This window comes from Aedes albopictus, chromosome 1 (assembly GCF_035046485.1).
Source record: "Aedes albopictus strain Foshan chromosome 1, AalbF5, whole genome shotgun sequence".
NCBI classification, from domain to species: Eukaryota; Metazoa; Arthropoda; class Insecta; order Diptera; family Culicidae; genus Aedes; species Aedes albopictus.
The window spans coordinates 53,933,709-53,958,776 of record NC_085136.1 but is presented as its reverse complement, the minus strand read 5'-3'; the positions used below and the strand labels follow the sequence as shown (position 1 = coordinate 53,958,776).

At 39.2% G+C, this 25,068-nt stretch overlaps 1 protein-coding gene across 4 annotated transcripts in view; it reads left to right on the top strand.

Annotated features, from left to right (window-relative positions):
• Positions 1-25,068, top strand: part of LOC115256613 (uncharacterized) — a 289,353-nt gene that overhangs the window by 27,012 nt on the left and 237,273 nt on the right. For 2 of the 4 annotated variants that reach the window (XM_062844557.1, XM_062844558.1), the window contains one exon: positions 87-24,151. The exons of 1 other annotated variant lie outside the window; for it this stretch is intronic. In XM_062844557.1, coding sequence (XP_062700541.1) covers positions 93-5,936 — 5,844 coding nt within the window. In that variant the 5' untranslated portion in view covers positions 87-92 and the 3' untranslated portion in view covers positions 5,937-24,151. Of the gene's footprint in view, positions 1-86; positions 24,152-25,068 lie in introns of those variants that run through there. One more of the 4 variants, XR_009996023.1, reaches the window with a different exon arrangement.

The following is a 25,068-nucleotide window of genomic DNA, read 5'->3' as shown; positions in this document are numbered from 1 at the left end:
ATCTGACGTAAGAAGAGCATATTCGTTATAAAAGCTGAACATACTCAAAACGATATTTTTTAACAACTTCTTTATATTAATTTCAGAATAAAATGGCATCCTCATCAAAGGATGTTATAGATCCGGAAACGACAAGCCTTGTGGCGTACGAAAGTCGCATCAAGTCTGGAACTCACGGCGAAGTTTACCAGAAGCAACTGGCCCTAGCACTTTTGCTAAGGCTGACACGAGAAGAGAAGAACTTCTGCTTAGCTTATGAGATGACATCCGCAGATAAGTTTGATGATGTGGTGCTGTACGATAAAACAACCAAACAATGGACTTTTCTGCAATCGAAACATGCCGACGGCAAAGAATCGAAGATAGATCTCAATGGATTGCTACCAAATACGCATCGAGAGAAAGGAGATTTCAGTTTGTACAAATATTTCACTTCTTACATGATAATTCGAAATAGATTCAAAGGTAAAATCAACTTAGTGCTGTTCACCAACAAAAAACTAGATGAAAAGTTGAAAACCGCAGAAGATTGCTTTGCGGTCCAGGATCGAAAAGCAGATGAATATCTTCGCTTTACATCTAAAGGAGCAACCCAGAAATCACTCATACCGACTGAATCCACAATACAATCAATAGTGGAATACACTAACAAAGATTTATTTTCCCTGAAGGACGCTATCAAGCAACTTTTTACTAGAGGAATCATTACAGATCAGCTTCTAAAGTACAAAGCATATTTGAAAGACATTTTGAAGGAGTCGGGAAACTGTCAAATAAGATTCACAGATACTTTTAACGAATCACTGATTTTCATTTCTGAATTATACAAAAGGCTTCAATCAGAGTTACAGAACTTAAAGCCTATTGTTAAACCACCAGAACTCGATGTCAATGAAAAAGAATGTGGTTTTACAAATTTGCAATCAGTGGAATTCAAACATCTAGCTGATGCCATCAAAAACCTTTTTCATAGAGGAATAGTGTCCGACTATTTAAAGAAGTACGAAAATCTTTTAGCTTTGATCCTGACAACGACTGCACATGGCCAGCTAGCATTCAAAGAAACATTCAATGGTGATGTAGTTCATAAAGCTGAATTGTATAGAACGCTGAAGGCTGAATTGAATGATATGAAAACAGTGATTTCAACGAAGCAGAAGTTTTTCGATGGAAAGGATTCTCGATGCAAACACCATTCACTATTGTTCTATGCGGAGGCATCTGATGTGAGACAATTTTTTGAGCTACTCACTTTATCTGTGCATCAACCGGAAGAATTGGGGCCTTTCATCGTCGAGGAGCTCAACTCGTGGATGAGATCGTGGCTGCGGCCTGACGTTTTAGGTAAGCTAACCGAATGCCACTATAAAAATGCTGTTAAGGATTTGGATGATCATTTTGAAGCAACACTGAAACGCGAGCAAGGTAATTCCAAACCATATTTAAATCAACAATATGTATCACAGTATTGCAACAAGTTACGATTGGAAATTGCAAAATTATATCCAGAATTGAATAATATGAACCAGTTATACATTAACAGAGTGCTAATATTTGAAAAAGAGGATAGCGATGAAACACAACATTTAAAAGCATCTCAATTTCATGGATACACAACATCTGTCTTAAGCCTTAATTTAGAAGAATTTTTTTCCCTTGATGACAATACAACAGAAAATGAACTTGGAATGGACGATAGAGTATTTCTATCTAACAAAACTTGCGAGGAAATGACAGACATCGAATTTGCAGCAAATCTGATGTTTAAGTTTTCACAGTATCAGTGTTTAGTTTTGACGGCGGACCCTGGAATAGGTAAAACTGAGCTGCTTCAATACCTTGCCCTTGAATACCAAAAACTGAAATCAGGAACTGTTTACCTTTTTTACCTAAACAGGCTGCAAGATTCTGAGGAAGGTTTCGACAATAAAGCATCATTGAATATATTCAAATGTGTGTTATCTGACAAGAATATTATACTGATACAAAAAGCTTTGGAAAATAGGTCCGATGATCACATTATAATACTGTTTGATGGGTATGATGAAATACATAAGAAAAATATTGACAAAATAAATAGACTGATGGAATTATTGTTCACATCAAAACAAATTCAAGTTGTTATAAGTGTTAGAAATCATAAAAAAAAAACATTGCAACGCTTCTTGAAGAAGCATAAGATTAGTGTCGGATACTTTTCATTGGAGCCGTTCAGCAGCGAAAATATTATTGAATACCTTGCACAGTCTTGGAAAGATAAAGTAGAGAGTGATATCGATTTCAAATTTGATTCATATTCCAAATTTTTGGTTGACAAGTTTAATAGCTTGTGCAGAGTTCCATTGATGGTTAAAATGATGTCGAAATTATACAAACAGCGTTTTGAGCAATTCAAAGAAACTAGTATGGTCGATAAAGAAGATGAAATAAGCTATTTAGAAAAAGATTTCTTAGAAGTTGAACACATTTACGAAATTTTTATCGAAAAATGTTTACAATTAAAGATAGAAGATGCATGTCATGGCATTGGAAAAGTTGATCCAAATAAACAAATTTTCGATGGGTTTTATCTTGATCATCAACTACTAGCAATAGAATTTCTTGATGTTGGTGAGCTAAAATTTATCATAAAAAATCCAAAATATATAAAAAAATGGGACGATATTAAAAAAAACCATCTGAACCAGTTTGAAAAATCCATTTTACTGAATTTTATTGACGGTAAGTTTTCTTTTTCTCATCATTCTTATGCTGAATATTTTGTTGCGACCTTCCTATGGGATGATTTTATCAACTTGAAAAACATTGTCAAAAATATTTTGTCTTGTTTTACAGGAATAAGAAAGTTTTTCATTAAAATAATCGAAAAAAACATTAAATTGTTCATAGAAAAAATCGCCCATGAGACGTCCTTTGATTCAAAAGATGTTGTTTTCTGGGCATGTGAAAGTAATGCCGTAGAGTTGTTGAAATATGTGCTTTCAAAGATCAGAAATTTTTTTTTATTTAAACCAAAGCCGGCCAAAATGCTTCACATTGCCATTAAAAACGGCAGTGACAAAATATGTTCCTATTTGATCGATGACTGTAAAGTACATCCTGATGTTAAGTATCATGGTGGTCTAGCTCCTCTACATTCGGCTATAATATTCGGACATATATATTTAGTACAATTACTGCTAGGAAAAGGAGCAGACTTAAATATTCGAAACACAGCGGGATGGTCAGTTCTACATTATGCAGTTCATCACAAACAAATGGCTATTACAAATTTTTTGATCGATAAAGGCACAAACGTGAACTCCATAACCAAAAACAAATGGACTGCACTTCACATAGCTTGTAATAATGGTGATGCTGAAATGACGAGAATGTTGATACAAAAAGGTGCATTGGACGATGCAACGACAAACAAAGGTAAAATTCCTATGGATTTAGCTGCGGCTGGAGCACACACAGAAGTTGTTATCATTTTAATTGAAAATATGATTGATACTTTTATTTTATGCAGGACAATTGGCGATGTATTATGGAATGGTTATGACGCTATGAAGGAAATGCTAATGAGAGGATATAAAAAATTGCCTGCACTATCAAGGTATTTTGTAGATCTCGACAATGTAGATTGGGAACGAATAATTAAAAAACCAGAAAGATTGATCTACGATGGTGCCAATGTTAATGGACCGAATAGTACAGGGTTAACAGTTCTACATCTAGCCGCATCTGAAAGTTTCTGTTTCATTGTGGAATTACTACTTAGTAAAGGTGCTAACGTAAACGCTGTGGATGAAAATAAATGCACATCGCTTCATTTTGCTTGTCAGAATGGTCATGAAGAGGTTGTGGAATTATTGTTGAGAGAAAAAGCCAATATTGAAGCATTGGATGTTGGGAACTATACACCGCTTCATTTTGCATGTATGTATGGTCATAAAAAGATTGTGGAATTATTGTTGAGAGAAAAACCCAATATTGATGCATTGAATAATGGGAAGTTTACACCGCTTCATTTTGCATGTGAGAATGGTTATGACGAGATTGTGGAATTATTGTTGAGAGAAAAAGCCAATATTGAATCATTGAATGATAGGAACTATACACCGCTTCATTTTGCATGTATGAATGGTCATAAAAAGATTGTGGAATTATTATTGAGAGAAAAAGCCAATATTGATGCATTGAATAATGGGAAGTTTACACCGCTTCATTTTGCATGTGCGAATGGTTATGACGAGATTGTGGAATTATTGTTGAGAGAAAAAGCCAATATTGAATCGTTGGGTGTTTTGAACTATACACCGCTTCATTGTGCATGTGAGAATGGTCATGACGAGATTGTGGAATTATTGTTGAGAGAAAAAGCCAATATTGAAGCATTGAATTATAAGAACTGTACACCGCTTCATTTTGCATGTATGTTTGGTCATAAAAAGATAGTGGAATTATTGTTGAGAGAAAAAGTCAATATTGATGCAATGAATGATGGGAACTTTACACCGCTTCATTTTGCATGTGAATATGGTCGGGACGAGATTGTGAAATTATTGTTGAGAGAAAAAGTCAATATTGAAGCATTGAATGATGGGAACTTTACACCGCTTCATTTTGCATGTAAGAATGGTCATGTCGAGATTGCGAAAATATTGTTGAGAGAAAAAGCCAATATTGAAGCATTGGATGGCGGGAACTGTACACCGCTTCATTTTGCATGTAAGAATGGTCATAAAAAGATTGCGGAATTATTGTTGAGAGAAAAAGCCAATATTGATGCATTGAATGACGGGAATCGTACACCGCTTCTTTTGGCATGTTTGTATGGTCATGACGAGATTGCGAAAATATTGTTGGGAGAAAAAGCCAATATTGATGCATTGGATCTCAATAGATGGACACCGCTTCATTTGGCATGTATAACTGGTCTTAAAGAGGTTGTAAATATATTTGTAAGAGATGGAGTCAACATTTGCACAAAGGATTACAATGACCTGACACCGCTTCATTTTGCATGCCAAAATGGTCATAATGAGGTTGTGGAAATATTGATAAGAAATAATGCCAATATTGACTCCGAAGCTCTAAACAAAATCACACCTCTTCATTTGGCATGTGAGAAAGGTAAAAAAAAGGTTGTGGAAATATTAATTAGGGAAAAAGCCAACATTAATGCATTGACTTGCAAGAATTTCACACCGCTTCACTGGGCATGTCGCAATGGTCATAAAGAGGTAGTTGAAATATTAATAAGAGGAAAAGCGAACATTGACGCATTGGCTGAAAACAAGTTCACACCGCTTCATTTGGCATGCGAGAATGGTCATAAAGAGGTAGTTGAAATATTAATTAAGGAAAAAGCCAATATTGACGCATTGACACACAAGAATTTCACACCGCTTCATTGGGCATGTCGCAATGGTCATAAAGAAGTAGTGGAAATATTAATAAGAGGAAAAGCGAACATTGACGCATTGGCTGAAAACAAGTTCACACCGCTTCATTTTGCATGCCGAAATGGTCATAAAGAGATTGTGAAAAAATTAATAAGGAAAAAGGCCAACATTGATGCATTAACTCACGAGAATTTTACACCGCTTCATTGGGCATGCCGCAATGGTCATAGAGAGATTGTAGAAATATTAATGAGAAAAAACTCCAATATTGACGCTTTGACTCACAGGAATTTTACACCGCTTCATTGGGCATGCCGCAATGGTCATAAAGAGGTCGTAAAATTATTACTTAGGGAAAAAGCCAACATTGATGCATTGACTCACAAGAATTCCACACCGCTTCATTGGGCTAGCCGCAATGGTCATAAAGAGGTTGTGGAAATATTAATGAAGGAAAAAGCAAACATTGACGCATCAGCTGAAAACAAGTTCACATCGCTTCATAAGGCATGCAGCGATGGTCATGAAGACGTCGTTAATTATTAATTAGGGAAAAACCAACATTGACGCGTTGACACACAAGAACTCAAGAACACTACTTCATGCCGCAATGGTCATAAAAAGGTACACGCAGAGGAGAAATCAAAAATATTTGAGGGAAACTCAAATTAATTGTCAATTGGTTCAGACCACAAAAACTGTTTGGAGCAAATCGAACATCACATTTGGAGCTAATGCTGCAAAAACGTTCCTTTTGTATTTATAGGAACTGTGATGCTATGGCGGTTAGACGTCAAACTCGTTTTGACATTGACATTGCTTTTCACCTCTGTTTATTTTGGGCCCCGACCGGCGAACACCCAACTATCGAATCAACCTCTACTAACGAGCCCTCAATGAACGTACGCGCACTGTACACACAGAGACAAATATCGTTCGTTTGAAACAAAAATATTCATGTTAATTCGGTAAACTGATAAAAAGTTTAAAACTATAATTTTAATTTTTAAAACTAACTCAATTACACATTTATTTCGACAATACCCATTCCCCGACGGCGGAACGGGGGGCTCCCCCGTTCCGCCGTCGAGAACATAAACAAAACTCACAAGTTCCGGCTGCAGCATCAAACAACAAAATGTCCTGCTGCAGAAAAGGCAAGCTTCACCGAAAGTCTCCATGAAATCCCGTTGTTTTCGGGAGCGTATGTTATCTAATAGATGATACATGATGTTGGTTTTGAAAGTATAACACGGGAGGTGTTTTTTTATCCTGCGGAGAAAATGAGTTTTCTGCTAAACAAATAGTTCCGCAGGGCCGACCTGCCAAAAAACAAAACAAAAATGTTTACATGTATTCCTAACATAATCTGCCAGAAGATGCATTTTGGTTTCAAACATGGATTGCATTTGTTTCAAATGTGACGTTCGATTTGCTCCAAACAGTTTTATTTTTGTGGCCTGAACAAATTGACAATTTAATTCATTAATCAAATATTTTTGATTTTAACATAGTTTTTTTTTCTGCGTGTACGGTTTCGCATGATGCGTTAATGGTGTACTCTGTGTATTCTCAGCTTTTGCGTTCTTTATCCCATATAGATTTCTCGCGCTTAGTATCATACAGGCGTTTCTACAATGATCGATTTCTCTTCTGATTTTTTTTGGAAAATATGTGCAGTATTCGGATGGCTTCTCGGTGTAGCCCTGGGGAGGACACTGACTAGCATCACAGAGAACAGACGTCCAAGCTCATGAAGTGCCGTTGTGTAAAGCATTGCAACGGTTGTTTTGAAATAACCGGGAATGTGGCCAATTGATTTTTTCAGCACGGGTCGTACATTTATCCAACGAGGCTTGCAGAGCTGGATAAATGCGAAGAGTGCTGAAAAAAATCCAGTTTTGTAACGAGTTCCATGCAAAATTTTATGCAATGATTTTTTTTATTATACAACTCATTTGAGATGCATAATGATCATAATGCCACCCAAATGACATTATGAACATTTTTCATTATGCAACTCATTTCCGTTGCATTATTTATTTATTTTATTATTACTATGTCTTCGATAAAAAATCGTACAGACTGGTTCTTAATCTTCTTTAATAACCTATTCCTAAAGTTCTCCTTCGTCATACCCAAGTCGAACATGTTGCTTGCTTCATTAAATTCTCGTATGCAGGAGCACAGAGAACAGACGTCCAAGCTCATGTAGTGCAGTTGTGTAAAGCATTGCAACGGTTGTTTTGAAATAACTGGGAATGTGGCCATTACGCGGCGCTGTCACATTTTGAATCGGGGTACAAATTTGCCGTTGTTTTAGCTTTTGGCGCTAGTGTCACCAAGTGTGCACGATAGTATAGTTCCACCAAGAGAATGTGTTGTTTTTACTTGGAAAACAATAATTGAATTCTTGTTCAACTTGTTTATTATTGAAAATAATGAAACTAATTATCAATGGGTTGCTCAAATTTTGTTGCTGGATTAGTGAAATAATCATAAACATCTTGTTATTTAAGCAAATATAGCTCAGAATCTGAGTAGGAAAATTTAAAGGTGCGCTAGTGAAATATTTCTTCAGAAAGCGCCATCATGGTGCCGAAACAAGTTTTTGAGTGGGAAAGTCACCGTCGATGTCGCTACTGAGCTTGTTTTTTCTTTACACAAGATTTTCAAGCAATTTTGTTCGAGCATGTTCGTCTGTTCTCTGTGGCAGGAGGTCAAAGGATTGCATTGTTGTGGCCGTAGTTTGTTCTATGCCCAGGAACAATAAGGAAGTCGTTTTGTCGAAGTTGACGCGTCGGTACATTCAATGACAGCTGCCGTAGAAGATCCGGACCGTCAATATTGTTCTGCAATCTATTGAACACGACTTTTTACGTCTATCTGAGAGCAGTTCCAGATCGATTAGGCGGCAGCGTGCAGGGTAGTCCGGGAGATGTTCAGGATCGTCCCATGGTAGATTGCGAAGCGCAAAACGTATAAAGCGCCTCTGGACGCGTTCGATGCTGATTATCTGCGCTAGGGGCAAGACACTGCAAACGAGAGCAACTCTGAGAGATTCTGAGTTACTCTGTTTATCGAAATTTGTTGAAAGATATCCCTAAAACTGCAATTTTCATTCAGCACACGCAACACTTTGCAGTTTGACATTGGTGCCAGATAACAATTTGGCACAACGGGAGAAATTCTGAGTAATTGTGAGGAATTCTGAACAACACCTCGAACACAGATTTGCTCTCGTTAGATCTGTCTTGCCCCTAGTATCTGCGAAACGTGATACGGATTCCAAATCGGAGCTGCATATTCCAAGATGCTACGCACCAGGGCACAGAACAGTGACTTGAGCGTGTACGGGTCGGTAAGTGCGTTGCGTTGCGGCGGATAAATCCATGAACGGAGAATAGTGGTTGCTGACAGCTGACTGATCAATACACGTTAAAACGTTTCAAATAACACGCTTATTACCCAACAAAGAACGCTTTAACCGAGGGAGCGTGTATGCAAGCGTTTTTTCACGATGAAAACAAACTGTTGATAATGTAGGTTAGCTGTCAGCAATCTCTACACGGAGAAACTGAAAAACTCAAAATTAGGTACTTTTAAACTCAATTTTGAATTCTTTTTCATCTCCCTTTTCAGGCGCTCTTTCTATTGTTGTCAGAGAGTGAAGTGAGAAACACTCCAACTTTTGCAGTTCCGTGCGTCAAGCCAACACTGAGTTTCTAGCACAGTACTCAAATTTGAGTGAATACAACTTAAAACTTAAAATTAGGTATTTTTTTCACATGGAACCAAGCGGGAACAACCCAACAAAAACATCGATTCCGTCAAGGAATTTCTGGAAGAATCTCTGGAGGAATTCATGGAAGAATCCCTGGAGGAATCTCTGGATGAATTCATGGAGGAATCTCTGGAAGAACTAATTGAAGAATTCTTGGAGGAATCCCTGGAAGAGTTCCTGGAGGAGTTGCAGGAAGAATTCCTGGACGAATCTATTGAAGCATTCTTGGAGGAATCTCTGGAAGAATTCCTGGAAGAATCTCTGGAAAAATTCTTGGTAGAATCTCTGGAAAAATTCCTGGATGAACCTCTGGAGGAATTCCTGGAGCAATCTCTGGAAGAACTTATGGAAGAATTCTTGGAGGAATCTCTGGAAGAATTCCTGGAGGAATCTCTGGAAGAATTCTTGGAGGAATCAGGCCAAACATTTCAATAGGTCCTATCTGCATTTGAGAGGCTCTCTTTGTTCACTTTCTCTTTCAATTATCGTAATGTAATGGAACACTTTCCAACTATTTTTGCAGTACATATCAAAAGACGATTGTTTTGACCATCGTTCAATGCAAGGAGACAATCATAATACAATTAAACAGCTGAGATACTAACGAAAGAGAGCAAAACCAAAGAGAGCATCTCTTCTGCAGATAGGACCTTTAGACATGTTAGGCCTGGAATCTCTGGAAGAATTCCTGGATGAATCTATTGAAGCATTCTTGGAGGAATCTCTGGAAGAAATCTTGGAGGAATCCCTGGAAGAATTCCTAGAAAAATCTCTTAAAGAATTCTTGGAATTATCCCTGGAGGAAATCCTATAAAAATGCTTGAAGGAATTCATGGATAAATCCCTGGAGGAATTCCTGGATAAATCTTTGGAGGAATTGCTGGAAGAATTCCTTGAGGAATCTATGGAAGAACTCTTGGAGGAATCTCTGGAAGAATTCCTGGAGGAATCTCTGGAAGAATTTTTGGGAGAATCCCTGGAAGAAATCCTTTAATAATCCCTGGAGGAAATTCTGAAAAAAAAATTCCTTGAATGAATTCATGGAAAAATCCCTGGAGGAATTCCTGGATAAATCTTTGGAGGAATTGCTGGAAGAATCCCTGTTGGAATTCCTGGAGGAATCTCCGGAAAAATTCTTGGAGGAATCTCTGGAAGAAATCTTGGAGGAATCCCTGGAAGAATTCCTAGAAAAACCTCTTAAACAATTCTTGGAATTATCCCTGGAGGAAATCCTATAAAAATGCTTGAAGGAATTCATGGATAAATCCCTGGAGGAATTCCCGGAAGAATCCCTGTTGGAATTCCTGAAAGGATCTCCGGAGGAATCCCTGGGGGAGTTCCCGGAGGAATCCCTGGAGCAGTCTGTGGAGGAATCCCTGGAGGAATCTCTGGAATAATTCCTGGAGGAATCTCCAGAAGAAATCCAGGACGATTCTCCAGAAGAATTTCTGGAGGAATTCCTTGAAGAATCCCTGGAGAAACTCCTGGAAGAATCCCTAGAGGAATTCATGGAAGAATCCTTGGGGGATTCCTGGAGGAATTCCTGGAAGAATTTCAAGAGATATTCCTAGAGGAATCCCTGGAGAAATTCCTGGAAGAATAAATAAAAGAATTCCTGCATGAATTCCTGGAAGATTCCTTGGATAAAATCCTGGAAGAACCCCTGGAGGAATCCCTGTAGTAGTCTCTGGAGGAATCCATGGAAGAATCTCTGGAGGAATCTCAGGAATAATTTCTGGATTAGTCCCTAGAAGAATTCCTGGAAGAATCTTTAGAAGAATTCCTGGACAAATCTGTAGAAGAATTCCTGCAGAAATCCCTGAAGAAATTATTGGAAGAATCCCTGGAGGAATTCCTGGAAAAATCCCTGGAAAAATTAAAGAAGAATCCTTGAAGCAATTCGTGAAAGAATTCCTGAAGGAATTCATGGAAGAATCCCTGAAGGAATTCATGGAAGAATTCCTAAAGTAATTCATGGAAGATTCCCTGGAGGAATTCTTGGAAGAATCCCTGGAGAAATCCCTTTAAAAATCCCTGAAGGAATTGCTGGAAGAATTCCCGGAAGGAAATTCGGGAGGAATTCCTGGAGTTATCCCAAGAGTAATCTCTGGTGGAATTTCTGGAAGAATCTCCAAAACAATTCCTGAAGGAATCTCTGGAAGAATCCCTGGAGAATTTCCTGTAAGAATCCCTGAAGGAATTCCTGGAAGAATCCCTGGAGGAATTCCAGAAAGTATCCCTGGAAGAACTCCCAGAACAATCCCTGGGGGAAATCCTGGTGGAATCCCTGATTAAATTCCTGGAGGAAATCCTGGAGGTATTCCTAGAGGAATCTTTGGCGGAATTCCTGGAAGAATCCCTTAAAGAATTCCTGGGGGAATCTCTGGAAGAATTCCTGGAACAATCCTTGGAGAAATTCCTTTAAGTATCCTTGGAGAAATTCCTGGAGGAAATCCTTGAAGAAATTCCTGGAAGAATTCCTGGAGATATTCCTAGACGAATCCCTGAAAGAATCTCTGGAGAAATTCATGGAGGAATTCCTGGAAGAATCCCTGGAAGAATCCCTTGAGGAATTCCTGGAAGAATCCTTGGAGGAATTCCAGAAAGTACCACTGGAAGAATTCCCGGAACAATCCGTCGAGGAATTCCTTGAAGAATCCCTGAAGAAATTCCTGGAAGAATCCCTGAAAGATTTCTGGAAGAATCTCTGGAGGATTTCCTGGAAGAATCCCTGGAGGAATTCCTTGAAGAAAGGGGTTTTTCCCTCTTCCAAATTTTTAGTTAAAAATAAATAATAATAATAATAATAATTTCTTGAAGAATCCCTGTAGGAATTCCTGGAAGATTCCCTAGAGGAATTTCTAGAAGAATCCCTGGAGGAATTCCTGGAGGAATCTCTGCAAAAATTCCTGGAAGAATCCTTGGAGAAATTCCTCGAGAAATTCCTTGAAGAATCCTTAGAGGAAATCCTGTAAAAATCCCTAAAGGAATTCATGGACAAATCCCTGGAGAAATTCCTGGAAGAATCTCTGGCGGAATTCCTGGAAAAATCCCTGGAAAAAAATCTGGAAGAATCCTTGAAGGAATTCGTGGAAGAATCCCTGAAGGAATTCATGTAACAATCCCTGAAGTAATTCTTGGAAGATTCCTTGGAGGAATTCCTGGAAGAATCCCTGGAGAAATTCCTTGAAAAATCCCTGAAGGATATACTTGAAGAATTCCCGGATGGAAATTCTGGAGGAATTCCTGGAGATATTCCTAGAGAAATCTCTGGAGGAATTCCTGGAAGAATCTCCAAAAGAATTTCTGGAGAAATCTCTGGTAGATTCCCTGGAGAAACTTCTGGAAGAATCCCTGGAGGAATTCCTGGAAGAATCCCTGGAGCAATTTCAGGAAGTATCCCTGAAAGAATTCCCGGAACAATCCCTGGGGGAATTCCTGGTGGAATCCCTGATGAAATTCCTGGAGGAATTCCTGGAGATATTCCTAGATGAATCTTTGGAGGAATTCCTGGAAGAATCCCTTGAAGAATTTCTGGGGGAATCTCTGGAAGAATCCCTGGAGAAATTTCTGGAACAATCCTTGGAGGAACTCCTTGAAGTATCCCTGGAGAAATTCCTAGAGGAAATCCTTGAAGAAATTCCTGGAAGAAGTCCTGGAGATATTCCTAGACGAATCCCCGGAAAAATCCCTGGAGAAATTCATGGAGGAATTCTTGGAAGGATCCTTGGAATAATCGCTGGAGAAATTCCTGGAAGAACCCCTTGAGGAATTCCTGGAAGAATCCCTGGAGGAATTCCAGAGAGTAGCACTGGAAGAATTCCCGGAACAATCCATCGAGGAATTCCTTGAAGAATCCCTGGAAGAATCCCTGAAAGTATTTCTGGAAGAATCTCTGGAGGATTTCCTGGAAGAATCTCTGGAGGAATTCCTGGAAGAATCTCTGAAAGAATTTTTGGAAGAATCTCTGGAGGATTTCCTGGAAGAATCCCTAGATGAATTTCTAGAAGAATCCCTGGAAAAATTCCTGGAGGAATCTCTAAAAGAATTCTTGGAGGAATCTCTGCAAGATTTACTGGACGAATCTCTAGAAGAATTCCTGGAAGAATCCTAGGAGAAATTCCTTGAAGAATCCTTAGAGGAAATCCTGGAAAAATCCCTGAAGGAATTCATGGACAAATCCCTGGAGAAATTCCTGGAAGAATCTCTGGAGGAATTCCTGGAAGAATCCCTTGAAGAATTCCTGGAAGAATCCCTGGAGGAATTCCAGAGAGTAGCACTGGAAGAATTCCCGGAACAATCCATCGAGGAATTCCTTGAAGAATCCCTGGAGGAATTCCTGGAAGAACCCTTGAAAGTACTTCTGGAAGAATCTCTGGAGGATTTCCTGGAAGAATCTCTGGAGGATTTCCTGGAAGAATCCCTGGAGAAATTCCTTAAAGAATCCCTAGAAAAAATCCTAGAAGAATCCCTGAAAAAATTCTTGGAGGAATCTCTAAAACAATTCCTGGAGAAACTCCTGGAAGAATCCCTGGAGGAATTAATGGAGGAATTCTTGGGGATTCCTGGAGGAATGCCTGGAAGAATTCCAAGAAATATTCCTAGAGGAATCCCTGGAGGAATCCCTGGAGTAGTCTCTGGAGGAATCCCTGGAAGAATCCCTGGAGGAATCTCAGGAATAATTTCTGGAGTAGTCTCTAGAAGAATTCTTGGAAGAATCTCTAGAAGAATTCATGGATAAATTTGTGGAAGAATTCCTGCAGAAATCCCTGAAGAAATTATTGGAAGAATCCCTGGAGGAATTCCTGGAAGAATCGCTGGAGAAATTCATTGAAAAATCCCTGAAGGAATTGCTGGAAGAATTCCCGGAAGGAAATTCTGGAGAAATTCCTGGAGATATTCCTAGAGGAATCTCTGGTGGAGTTCCTGGAAGAATCTCCAAAACAATTCCTGGAGAAATCTCTGGAAGAATTCCTGGAGAAATTCCCGTAAGAATCCCTGGAGGAATTCCTGGAAGAATCCCTGGAGGAATTCCTGGGGGAATCTCTGGAAGAATTCCTGGGGAAATTCCTGTAAGAATCCCTGGAGTAATTCCAGGAAGTATCCCTGGAAGAATTCCCGGAACAATCTCTGGGGGAATTCCTGGTGGAATCCCTGATGAAATTCCTGGAGGCAATCCTGGAGGTATTCCTAGAGGAATCTTTGGAGGAATTCCTGGAAGAATCCCTAAAAGAATTTCTGGGGGAATCTCTGGAAGAATCCGTGGAGAAATTCCTGGAACAATCCTTGAAGGAGTTCCTTGAAGTATACTTGGAGAAATTCCTGGAGGAAATCCTTGAAGAAATTCCCGGAACAATCCATCGAGGAATTCCTTGAAGAATCTCTGGAGGAATTCCTGGAAGAATCCCTGAAAGTATTTCTGGAAGAATCTCTGGAGGATTTCCTGGAAGAATCCCTGGAGAAATTCCTTGAAGAATCCCTGTAGGAATTCCTTGAAAAATCCCTGGAGAAATGCCTAGAAGAATCCTTGGAAAAATTCTTGGGGGAATCTCTTAAAGAATTCCTGGAGGAATCTCTAGAAGAATTCCTGGAAGAATCCTTGGAGGAATTCCTTGAAGTTTCCTTGGAGGAAATCCTGGAAAATCCCTGAAGGAATCCATGGACAAATCCCTGGAGAAATTCCTGGAAGAATTCCTGGAGGGAATCCTGTAGAAATTTTTGGAGGAATCCTTGGAAGAATCTCTAGAGGTATCCTGGAGCAATCCCCGTGGGAATTCCCCGTGTCTCAATTATTTTTTGATGAATTTATTTCAAAGAGATTAGAAGAAGAATTAAAAAAGGAAGTCTTTGAGAAATTTTCGATAAAATTCTTGAAGAAATTATCGAGGGAGCTCCTAGAGGAATCATCAATGAAATTCCTGGTGGAATCCCTGAAGAAATTCCCTGGACAAATCCCTGGAGAAATTCCTGAAGGAATCCCTGTAGGAAATCCTAGAGGAATTCCTGAAGCAAGTCCTGGAACAATCCCTGAAGGAATTCTTGGAAGAAACCCTGGATATATTCCGGAGAAATTCCTGGAGGAATCCCTAGAGGAATCCCTGGAGAAATTACCGGAGGAATTCTCGGAGGAATCCCCGTGGGAATTACCAGACGGATCCCCAGGAGAATTCCTGGAGCAATCCCCGGGGGAATTCACCATGTCTCAAGACATGTTTGACGAATTTATTTCAAAGAGATACCTGGAAGAATTAAAAAAAGGAAGTCCTTGAAAAATTTTCAATAAAATTCTTGAAGAAATTATCGAGGGAGCTGCTAGAGAAATCATCAATAAAATTCCAGGAAGAATTCCTGGAGGTTTTCCTGGAAAATCCCTGGATGAATTCCTGGAAGAATCTGTGGAGAAATTCCTGGAGAAATACCTGGAGGAAATCCTGAACGAATTCCTGGAGGAATTTCTGAAGGAATTCCTGGAGGAATCTCTTGAAGAATTCCTGAAGGAATCTCGAACTAATTCTGGTGGGAGTTTTAAAAGTAAGTCCTAGAGGAGTTCCCAAAGGAACTCATCTTGTAATTTAAGGAACTCCTGATGAAGCTCCTAAAGGAATACCCAAAGAACCACCAGGAGGAATTTCCGATGGAATGTCTTGATAAATTCTCGAAGGAACGCCTGATGAAGTTCTAGAAGGAACTCCTTTAGTAAGCGCCAATATAACTCCTTCCAGAAACTCTCGAAGGAATTCCCTAAGAAATTCCAGGAGGAACTACTGAAGAAAATTCCGATGGAACTCCTGAAGGAATTCACCGGAATGATTTTCCCGAGTACCTTGAATAAACTCCGAATTCCAGAAGAAATATGTGGAGGAATTTCTAGAAGAACCTTAGGAGGAATTTCCAAAAAAAAAACTCCTGCAGAAATTATCGATGAAACTCCCGAAAGAATATCCGAAGGGAAACCTGGAAAAATTTTCGAAGCAATTTTTTCTGTGAGTTCTCGATAGAGGAGTTCTCCTAGAGAAATTCTCGAAGGTACTCCCGAAAAAATTCCTGTACAAATTTCCTGAAAGAACTCCCAAAAATACCTGGAGGTATTCTGGAAGGAACTCTAGAGAGGTTCACAAAAATTATAATCGAAGGATCTCCTGGAAGAATTCCCGATGAACTCCTAAAGAAATTCTCAAAGGATCACCTGAGGGAAAGTAATTTCCCAAATCAATTCGGGAAAAATAATTCCCGATAGAATACCTGGAAGAATCTCAAAGGAGCTCCCGAGGAAAATCCTGGAGGAGTTTTCGTAACATTTCCTGAAGGAATTCACGATAGAGCTCCTAGAGAAATCCCTGAAGGAATTTCGGGAGGGATTTCAGAAGAATCTCCTGGAAAAATGCCCGAAGCATCAACTGGAGGAATTCCTGAAGAAATTCCTAAAGGAATTCCGATGGAACTTAAATTTCCGAATGAAATCCTGGAGGAATTCTCGATGGAACTCCTGGAGGAATGCCCAAAAAACTCCCGGAGGAACTCTTGAAGGATCTCCAAAAGAAACTCCTTGAGGTACTCCAAAAGAAACTCCTGGAGGAATTCCCAAAAAAAACTGTTTTGAGAAAATCTTGATGATTCTCCATAATAAATTTCCAAAAGAACCCTTGGTAAAATACTCGAAGGAACACCTTATGAAATTCATGAAAGAACTCCTTTAGGAAATGCCAATGGAACTCCTCAAGGATTTTCCGATGGAACTCTTCGAGGTAATTCTGGAGGGACTCCTAAAGGTATTCCCGAAGCAATACTTTGAGAAATTCCCGAAGGAATACCTGGTGGAATTATCGATGAAACTCCTGCAAAAATTTCCGAAGAAATCCGTAGAGGAATTCTCGAAGAAACTCATGGAGGAATTCCCGATGGAACTCCTAGAGGAATCTTCGAAAACACACAAATCAATTCTTGAAAAACTTCATTCCGAGCTTCATTCAGGATACCTGATGAAGCGCCTGAAGGAATTCCCGAAAATAAATCTGGAGGAATTTCTGTAGTAACTCCTGGAGGAATTACCTATGGAACTCCTGAAAAAACTCTTGGAGGAATTCTCGATAGACTACATGAAGGAGTACCTGAAGGAAGAATTCTCGAAAGAATCCCTTTACAAACCCCATTGAAGTTCCTAAAGGGATTTTCGAAGGAATTTCTGGAGGAATTTCCAAAGGAACTCCTGGAGAAATTCCTGAAGAGATACCAGGCGAAATTGTCTTGGAAGAGCCTCAGATGAATGACCGAAAGAACTCCTGAAAGTATTGCTGAAATAACTTCAGGAGGAATTCCCGCAAGAATTGCTCAAGGAATCTCAAAGAAGAAAAAAAACTAGTGAAGGAAGCCCGTCAACGGAATCCATGTTAGAAGTATTTTAAAAGAAATTTCTGGTACCGGAATCTCGGAGGAATCTCCATAAAAACTTACTATAAGAATCCAAAAAAAAAAAGCGTTGAAGAAAAAAATACTCATAGATTCCCCGAAGGAATTCCTCTTTGACAAACCTTTCAAATAATTCTTGCTAAAGAAATGCGGAAGGGATTTTTCTGCCGGAAATCTCAACAGCAATCCCTGCTAGAGATTTTAATGAAAGAGTTCCTGTTCAGAAAAAAAGTCCTCGTGGAATATCTATTTAGATGAAGTTCCTGCCGGAGGAATGCCGAAAGAAAATCCTGTAGCAGAAATAATATTAGAGGGAATTCCTAATTGAATCCCACAAGAAATGTCTTGTTACATTCCAGAGAATTTCCTTCTGGAGGATTGCCACAAGAGAAGTCCTACTTGAGAAGTATTCCCGCTGGAGTTTTGTGGCAGGTGAAAATCGATCTGAAACTGGATATGCTGGGTCATGGTTTAAAAAACTTCCGTGCACTACCAAGAACTTGTAATACAATTTCTCACAGCATTCTAAATTGTGTCCGATGCCATTAAAATTTCACAAAATTTGCTTCATTTAAAATATTTTATGAAATTTTGAAGTTGTTCTTCAAAAAAGAAAGGTAAACATTGCTCCTCCACACTAGCTTTGATGCTGGGCGCTGCGTTGCAATGCGTCAACTTTGAAAATTTTCAAAGTTTAGAACGACTTCAGCGTTTTTAGTACAATGACGTACGTCATGCAACGCATCATTGTGACTTGCTGCACTGAAAGCCATTGCTTCAAACCAAGCTGTCAGTTACAGCTGAAGTCGAAGTCGAAGTCGACGCAGCATTGTGGCTCCCGCTTTAAAATTGGCTTGACGCACGCAATCCCGAAGTTGGGTGGAAAGAACACGTGCTCGTTGAAACGAAGTGGGCTGTCGATAGCCACACACAGATCACGAACTATAATTAGTTCGGAAAAGTTGGCCATCATGACACAAAAATGAGTTAGATAAAACATAACTTATGATACTGAATTGCATATTCAATATATATATTGCATAATACATATTTTATTATCTGCCCCCTCAAAATGCGAAATCCAGTCAAACATTTTTGAAGGGGGGGAAACAAAAAGTGGAAATTAAATTTGTATCAGCCTTACTAAAGGAAGAGAAAATCGACGAAGAGAAATCGATCATTGTGTAGATACGCCTGTATGATACTAAACGCAAGATTTGATTTTATCGCGACTGTCCTTTTTGTGATATGATTGCAAAGGCCTACCTAAATTAGCATAACTCAGCATAGCTTAGAATAAAAAAAAAAAAGCAATCTTTGCAGACTGATGCCAAATGGTACTGTCCAACCACAGAGAACAGACATTTAAGCTCGAACAAAAATACGTCGAAATCGTGTGTAAAGGATTTAAGTGCACCTCAACGCCACCAACGGAGACTGCCCCACATATAAAATCGATATGACCCCACGATGGCAGTGTTCATCGTTAAAACACACTAGCCCACAAAGCGACACGAGCGCCAAACGGCCAAAAACGGCGAGCACTGAAAACAAAAATGACAACACAACAATGTAAGTGATGGGACGCTAGCGCCGCGCAACGGGAGCATAACCACATACTCTGAAATGATCGTTACAAAGTTTTACACAAGGCAGAAAGCGAAGATAGACGTCTGTTCTCTGTGCACGGTCAGAAAATTCACTCATTTTCGAGCTAAAGTGGGACAACTCAAAATTGAGTAAATTTTTTTCCCAGCGATAGCGCTGGCCCAAGTGCGAAAATCGCATCAGTTTAAGCCGTATAATATTCTTGATGAAGCGAAGAATATTATACGGCTTAAACCAGTTGGATTTTTGCACTTAAGCCAGCGCTATCGCTGGAAATGCAATTTACTCATTTTTTGAGCTGTTCCAGTTTAGCTCAGTTTTGTGTGAATCTTACTCATTTTAGAGTAACATTTTCTTAGCGTGTGGTCCAACTGGCTTTAGTCCAAGGACCTTACTATGGTAATCAAGAATTCCTAATAAGGTAAAAACGTGTAGCCAGTATTTTCTATTTTCGGTAAAAATGAAATGGAATGAAATCTTTTGTGCCTTGAACATGTGTTGTTGAGGCTCTTTCGAATAGGATCGAGGAACGCGAGTGAAAGATGTTCGAATCCAACGGTTTATTTGCCACTCAAACTCAAATTCTTACTCTTCCATATATATACCCTTCTACCCTATTATTGTTGATACAGCATTATTGTTCCCCCTGTCTCCCTATTTAAAATCGCATACAATAAATTTGACTACATTGAATTGCAAACAATAATGTGAATGCGATTGAATTTTGTACATTGTGTCTGTTTGTTGACCTATCTGAAAAACGCCTTTATGTGAACAATAATAATGCGATTCTCTATTGATTGTTGTTCCTACCAATTTATATTAGGTAACCTAGATCATTTAAGGTTCAAAGGGATGATTTAGTATGGTGGGTATGCGGTTGATTGTGGTAAAATTTCGAGAAGCTGATGTGGTGCAAGAAACCACCCTGACGGCTTACTAGCGGCCGGAACATGTGTGCTTATCAACAACGCAATCGTCACTACACTTATCTCTCCATCAGAGATGTATGTACAGTGTCGGACAAAACAATAAGACCACTAGCCATTTTTCATACAAAATGGTCAAGTTTGACGATGTGATGCTCGGTTTATAGTGAACCTATTTGGCTGACATTTTGACAGTCGCCATGGAGTTACGTGAATTTTGATTTGTATTTAATTGAGTGAGTTCTGCTCACCACATCAAAAGTTACAGATATACGAAACATCATAATTATAGAACCACTTTCAGATTGCCACTATCATATGATATTATGAGAGTATCTGATACTTGATTATTGATAAACAAGTACCACAGAGAACAGACGTCTATCTTCGCTTTCTGCCTTGTGTAAAACTTTGTAACGGTCATTTCGGAGTATGTGGTTATGCCCCCGTTGTGCGGCGCTAGCGTCCCATCACTTACATTGTTGTGTTGTCAAATTTGTTTCCAGTGCTCGCCGTTTTTGGCCGTTTGGCGCTCGTGTCGCTTTGTGGGCTAGTGTATTTTATCGATGAACACTGCCATCGTGGTGTCAAATCGACTTTTTATGTGGGGCAGTCTCCGTTGGTGGCGTTGAGGTACACTTAAATCCTTTACACACGATTTTGACGTATTTTTGTTCGAGCTTAAATGTCTGTTCTCTGTGCAAGTACTAAGATCAAGGATGCCATTTAAACTTGGGGACATTTTTATTAAATTGACCACAACTATCCATCATAAAAATATGGTGTCAGAATTTTGTCGCACCGTATATCTGTAACTTTGGAAGTAGTGAACAGAAAAAAAGACACGGACACGTTTAGTACTTCCAGTGAGCTATTCGCTCTTTGAAGGAAGCACGACACTAGACAACGGACTAGCATGCAACGCCCAGTGGCACAGCTGAAAACTTTTCCTGACAGCTGCGGCGGGAATCGAACCCGCGCTCCTAGTACGATGCGACTAAATGCTTGGAGACACTAGCCACACGACCACGAAGCCACACAGAACTCAATCAATTTAATACAAAATTCCCGTAAATCCATGTCGGCTGCCAGAATTTCAGCCAAATCGATTTACTAGAAACCGAGTACCATATCGTCAAACTTGACCATTTTGTATGAAATAGCACAGAGAACAGACGTCCAAGCTCATGTAGTGCAGTTGTGTAAAGCATTGCAACGGTTGGTTTGAAATAACTGGGAAAGTGGCCATTACGCGGCGCTGTTAAATTTCGAATCGGGGTACAAATTTGCCGTTGTTTTGCCTTTTGGCGCTAGTGTCACCAAGTGTGCACCCTAGTATAGTTCCACCAAGAGAATGTGTTGGTTTTACTTGGAAAACATTCATTGAATTCTTGTTCAACTTGTTTCTTATTGAAAATAATGAAACTAACTATCAATGGGTTGCACAAATTTTGTTGCTGGATTAGTGAAATAATCATAAACATCTTGTTATTTAAGCAAATACAGCTCAGAATCTGAGTAGGAAAATTTAAAGGTGTGCTAGTGAAATATTTCTTCAGAAAGCGCCATCATGATGTCGAAACAAGTTTTTGAGTGGGAAAGTCACCGTCGATGTCGCTACTGAGCTTGTTTTTTCTTTACACAAGATTTTCAAGCAATTTTGTTCGAGCATGTTCGTCTGTTCTCTGTGGAAATAGGACCGGTGGTCTTCTTGTTTTGTCCGACACTGTATCACAGAGAACAGACGTCCAAGCTCATGTAGTGCAGTTGTGTAAAGCATTGCAACGGTTGTTTTGAAATAACTGGGAATGTGGCCATTACGCGGCGCTGTCAAATTTCGAATCGGGGTACAAATTTGCCGTTGTTTACCTTTTGGTGCTAGTGTCACCAAGTGTGCACCCTAGTATAGTTCCACCAAGAGAATGTGTTGGTTTTACTTGGAAAACATTAATTGAATTCTTGTTCAACTTGTTTCTTATTGAAAATAATGTGAAACTTCCTGTGAAGTATACCCAGGTAACCAATAAGCATTTGAATAAGCCGTATTTCTGTTTTATATCTGCATTTGACCTGCTTACTGCCGTATGATAGCAGTTCGACGGCTAAACTGCCCTATATTAGCAATTGAAATGCTACTTAAAATCTGACAGCAGTTATGTAGCATTTCAGATGCACGGTATGTTTTGGTCAACAAGCAGCATAACTGCTACATTAGTGCCATAAAACTGCTAAGTGGGAGGAGTGATGCTGAACCCACAACACATTTCCACTTTTTAATTTACGTGCCCCGGCTGTAGATGTCATTATCATTCGCTTGTCCTGTCATTTATAGAGTAGCAGCTATAAAACATGCTTTGGCAAATAAATGCCATGGTTTTGGCTACTTTCCAATGCTCGATTTAATTATCAGCACATGCTGGGCACATAGCATATCTCACGAAGCTACTGCCGGTGTAATATTCAAGCTTTAAATTGATCAAAAAATCAACGCACATTATCTAATCATCTATAGCTTACATCGTAGCGAGGTTCAGCACCATCGTCAACCCGAGGATCGAGGGATCAAATCCCAATTTCGCCGAAATCAGCAAAAAAACAAGAACAGAATTTCAAAACGTGCCCCAAGCCTCAAAAGTTGCACAGGAGAGTGAAGATAAAAATAGAAGAGAAAGAGAGGCCGTAAAATGGGCAGGGGAATTTTTTTGTTTTTATTTTTGACAATATGGGGGGTAGGAAATTTAAGCATTAAATCAGCCGTATTTTGGGCCAAAACCTGCATTTAAGTAGCACTTATGGCGCATATGGGGCAAATAAGCATTTAATGACCTGCCGTAAAGGCGCATATAGTGCGGAATTAATGCCATTTTAACTGCTTATTGGTTACCTGGGTATTCTTCAAGCTACAATGCAAGACAATTTAGAGATCACAACCTATTAGTTTTAAACGATCATCGAACAGATAAGAAAACATTTGATCATCGAAATCGAATCATGTCTTCTAATAATAAGCAATGCATACCAGTTGAACGTATTTGAACATATTTCAATTCTTTGAAATCGCACAGTATATAATCATAAGTGAAATTGCTGTTATATGTACTATGTAAATAAATAAATGCATAAATAAATAAAAGTCACAGAAGTATGTTTGTATTTTTTCGAAACTGAGTAGGTTTCTTCGAAAACTCCTGGAAAACTCTTCTCCCATTCTCTCCTAGCAAATGTCAACCAATGGATGTATCGGCTGGTTTATTTTATCACCGTGTTTATCCATTGAGGCGCTAGCTTCTATGTGCAAAAAACGCTTAATCACCTAAGGGCATCTCCAGGAGCGTTATAAAACGTGTGGGAGTTTCAAAATGCATCCAGAACAGCATCATGGCTATCTTCAGCCGGCGTTTCAGATGTAAAAATTCGAACAGGTTTGTTTCAAAATAAGTACAAACTGGCATACGACCCGTTATATTTTTGCACACATTTGAAACAAGATTTTGACGCGTTCTTTTTATGTTGTTGCCATGGAAAATAACATGTATGCTCTGTGGGAACATCATTCTACACGAAGCAAAATGAAGCTTGTTTAAAACAATAAAACGCATGATTGATTTTCAAACTGAGCATTTACTTATTCCGAAGTTATATTTCTTTGTTCTTATTTGGAGTTTATCGATCAAAACAACCAATTCCCATCATTCCATATAACGTTAAAATCTTCATTTGTTTCAACAAAATGGGGACCATAAACATGGCCCGGAAGCACTCACACATCTTCAAAATTCTTACCCCAACATCGCCACACCGAAGAAAGTGTAGCAAATCCATCACTCCAACTTTCAAGTACAGTTTTGGCCGTGATGGATAACGCGCAGGTACTCAAGACTGCATCCAAAAAAAGTTGGAGGGTTTCGATTTTTTGCCTTTTTTATTCGTTCTCGCTTCCATCCGCTTGTCGAGTGTCTAAAAATGGATTTCCGAGCTGCCGCAGGAGCTGCCGTCACCAACACAATCACTTCCCGGCTTTGTTAGTGGCAAAAGTGCAGTCGTTTAACTCAATCTGTTATTTTATGTTGAAACTACCAGATCTCTGTTTGTTCTAACAAACTGTGAAAAATTTCGGCAAATAAAAATATTTGTATTATCGAACAATGGAACAGTTCAGTTTAAACTAGAAATCAGTTTGTCGCTATAACAAACTGAAAAATTGGATGATTTGAACTAGAATTGTGTTTACAAATTATTTTTCTGCGTGTACCGAGTCCAACGTGGTTTATGATTTATTATGTCGTTGACAAATAAATGTATAGATTTCCGTCGAGCATGCAGGACTTAGAACTGCTGCTGAAGATGCTCATGTTGAATTCTATTTTTGCCAGTTACTTCAAATTTTGTAACCGTTTTATAATAAAACTAGAACTGAATCATTACTGGAGATGCCCTAATATTTATCTCTGCATTAAGGAAATCTGCAGTAGCAGTTAGAATTTTTATAACAATTACAAATTCCCTTCGTTATCGATGCTCTGCTGAATATGCCCCGGATGTAGTTCTAGACGCACTTTTAAACTCCCATATGCTGTTGGAGATGGCCTAGGGCAGGGTATAGTTTTAGCATTCTTGTATGCTTTCTTTTCTTAGCAATCCAAACATGTTGTCTGCTGATGGTTAGGACTGTTATCGAACATGGTTTTCCGGTGAAGTGATTGAACTAGAATTTGTGCCAAGTAGAGGGTGTAAGGGTGTAAAGGGATGGAAATTGTCAAGAGAATAAAACACGGCAGGCTGCGGTAGGTTGGGCACTTAGCTCGTATGCCGGTGGAACGACAAACTAAAATCATATTCAGCAGAGAACCAGGAAGGGGCCGTCGACTTCGTGGAAGGCCGCGCACACTTTAGCTTTTTGCATTTGAGGAGGACCTAAGGACTCCAAACGGTCATGGTGACTGGAAGCGAT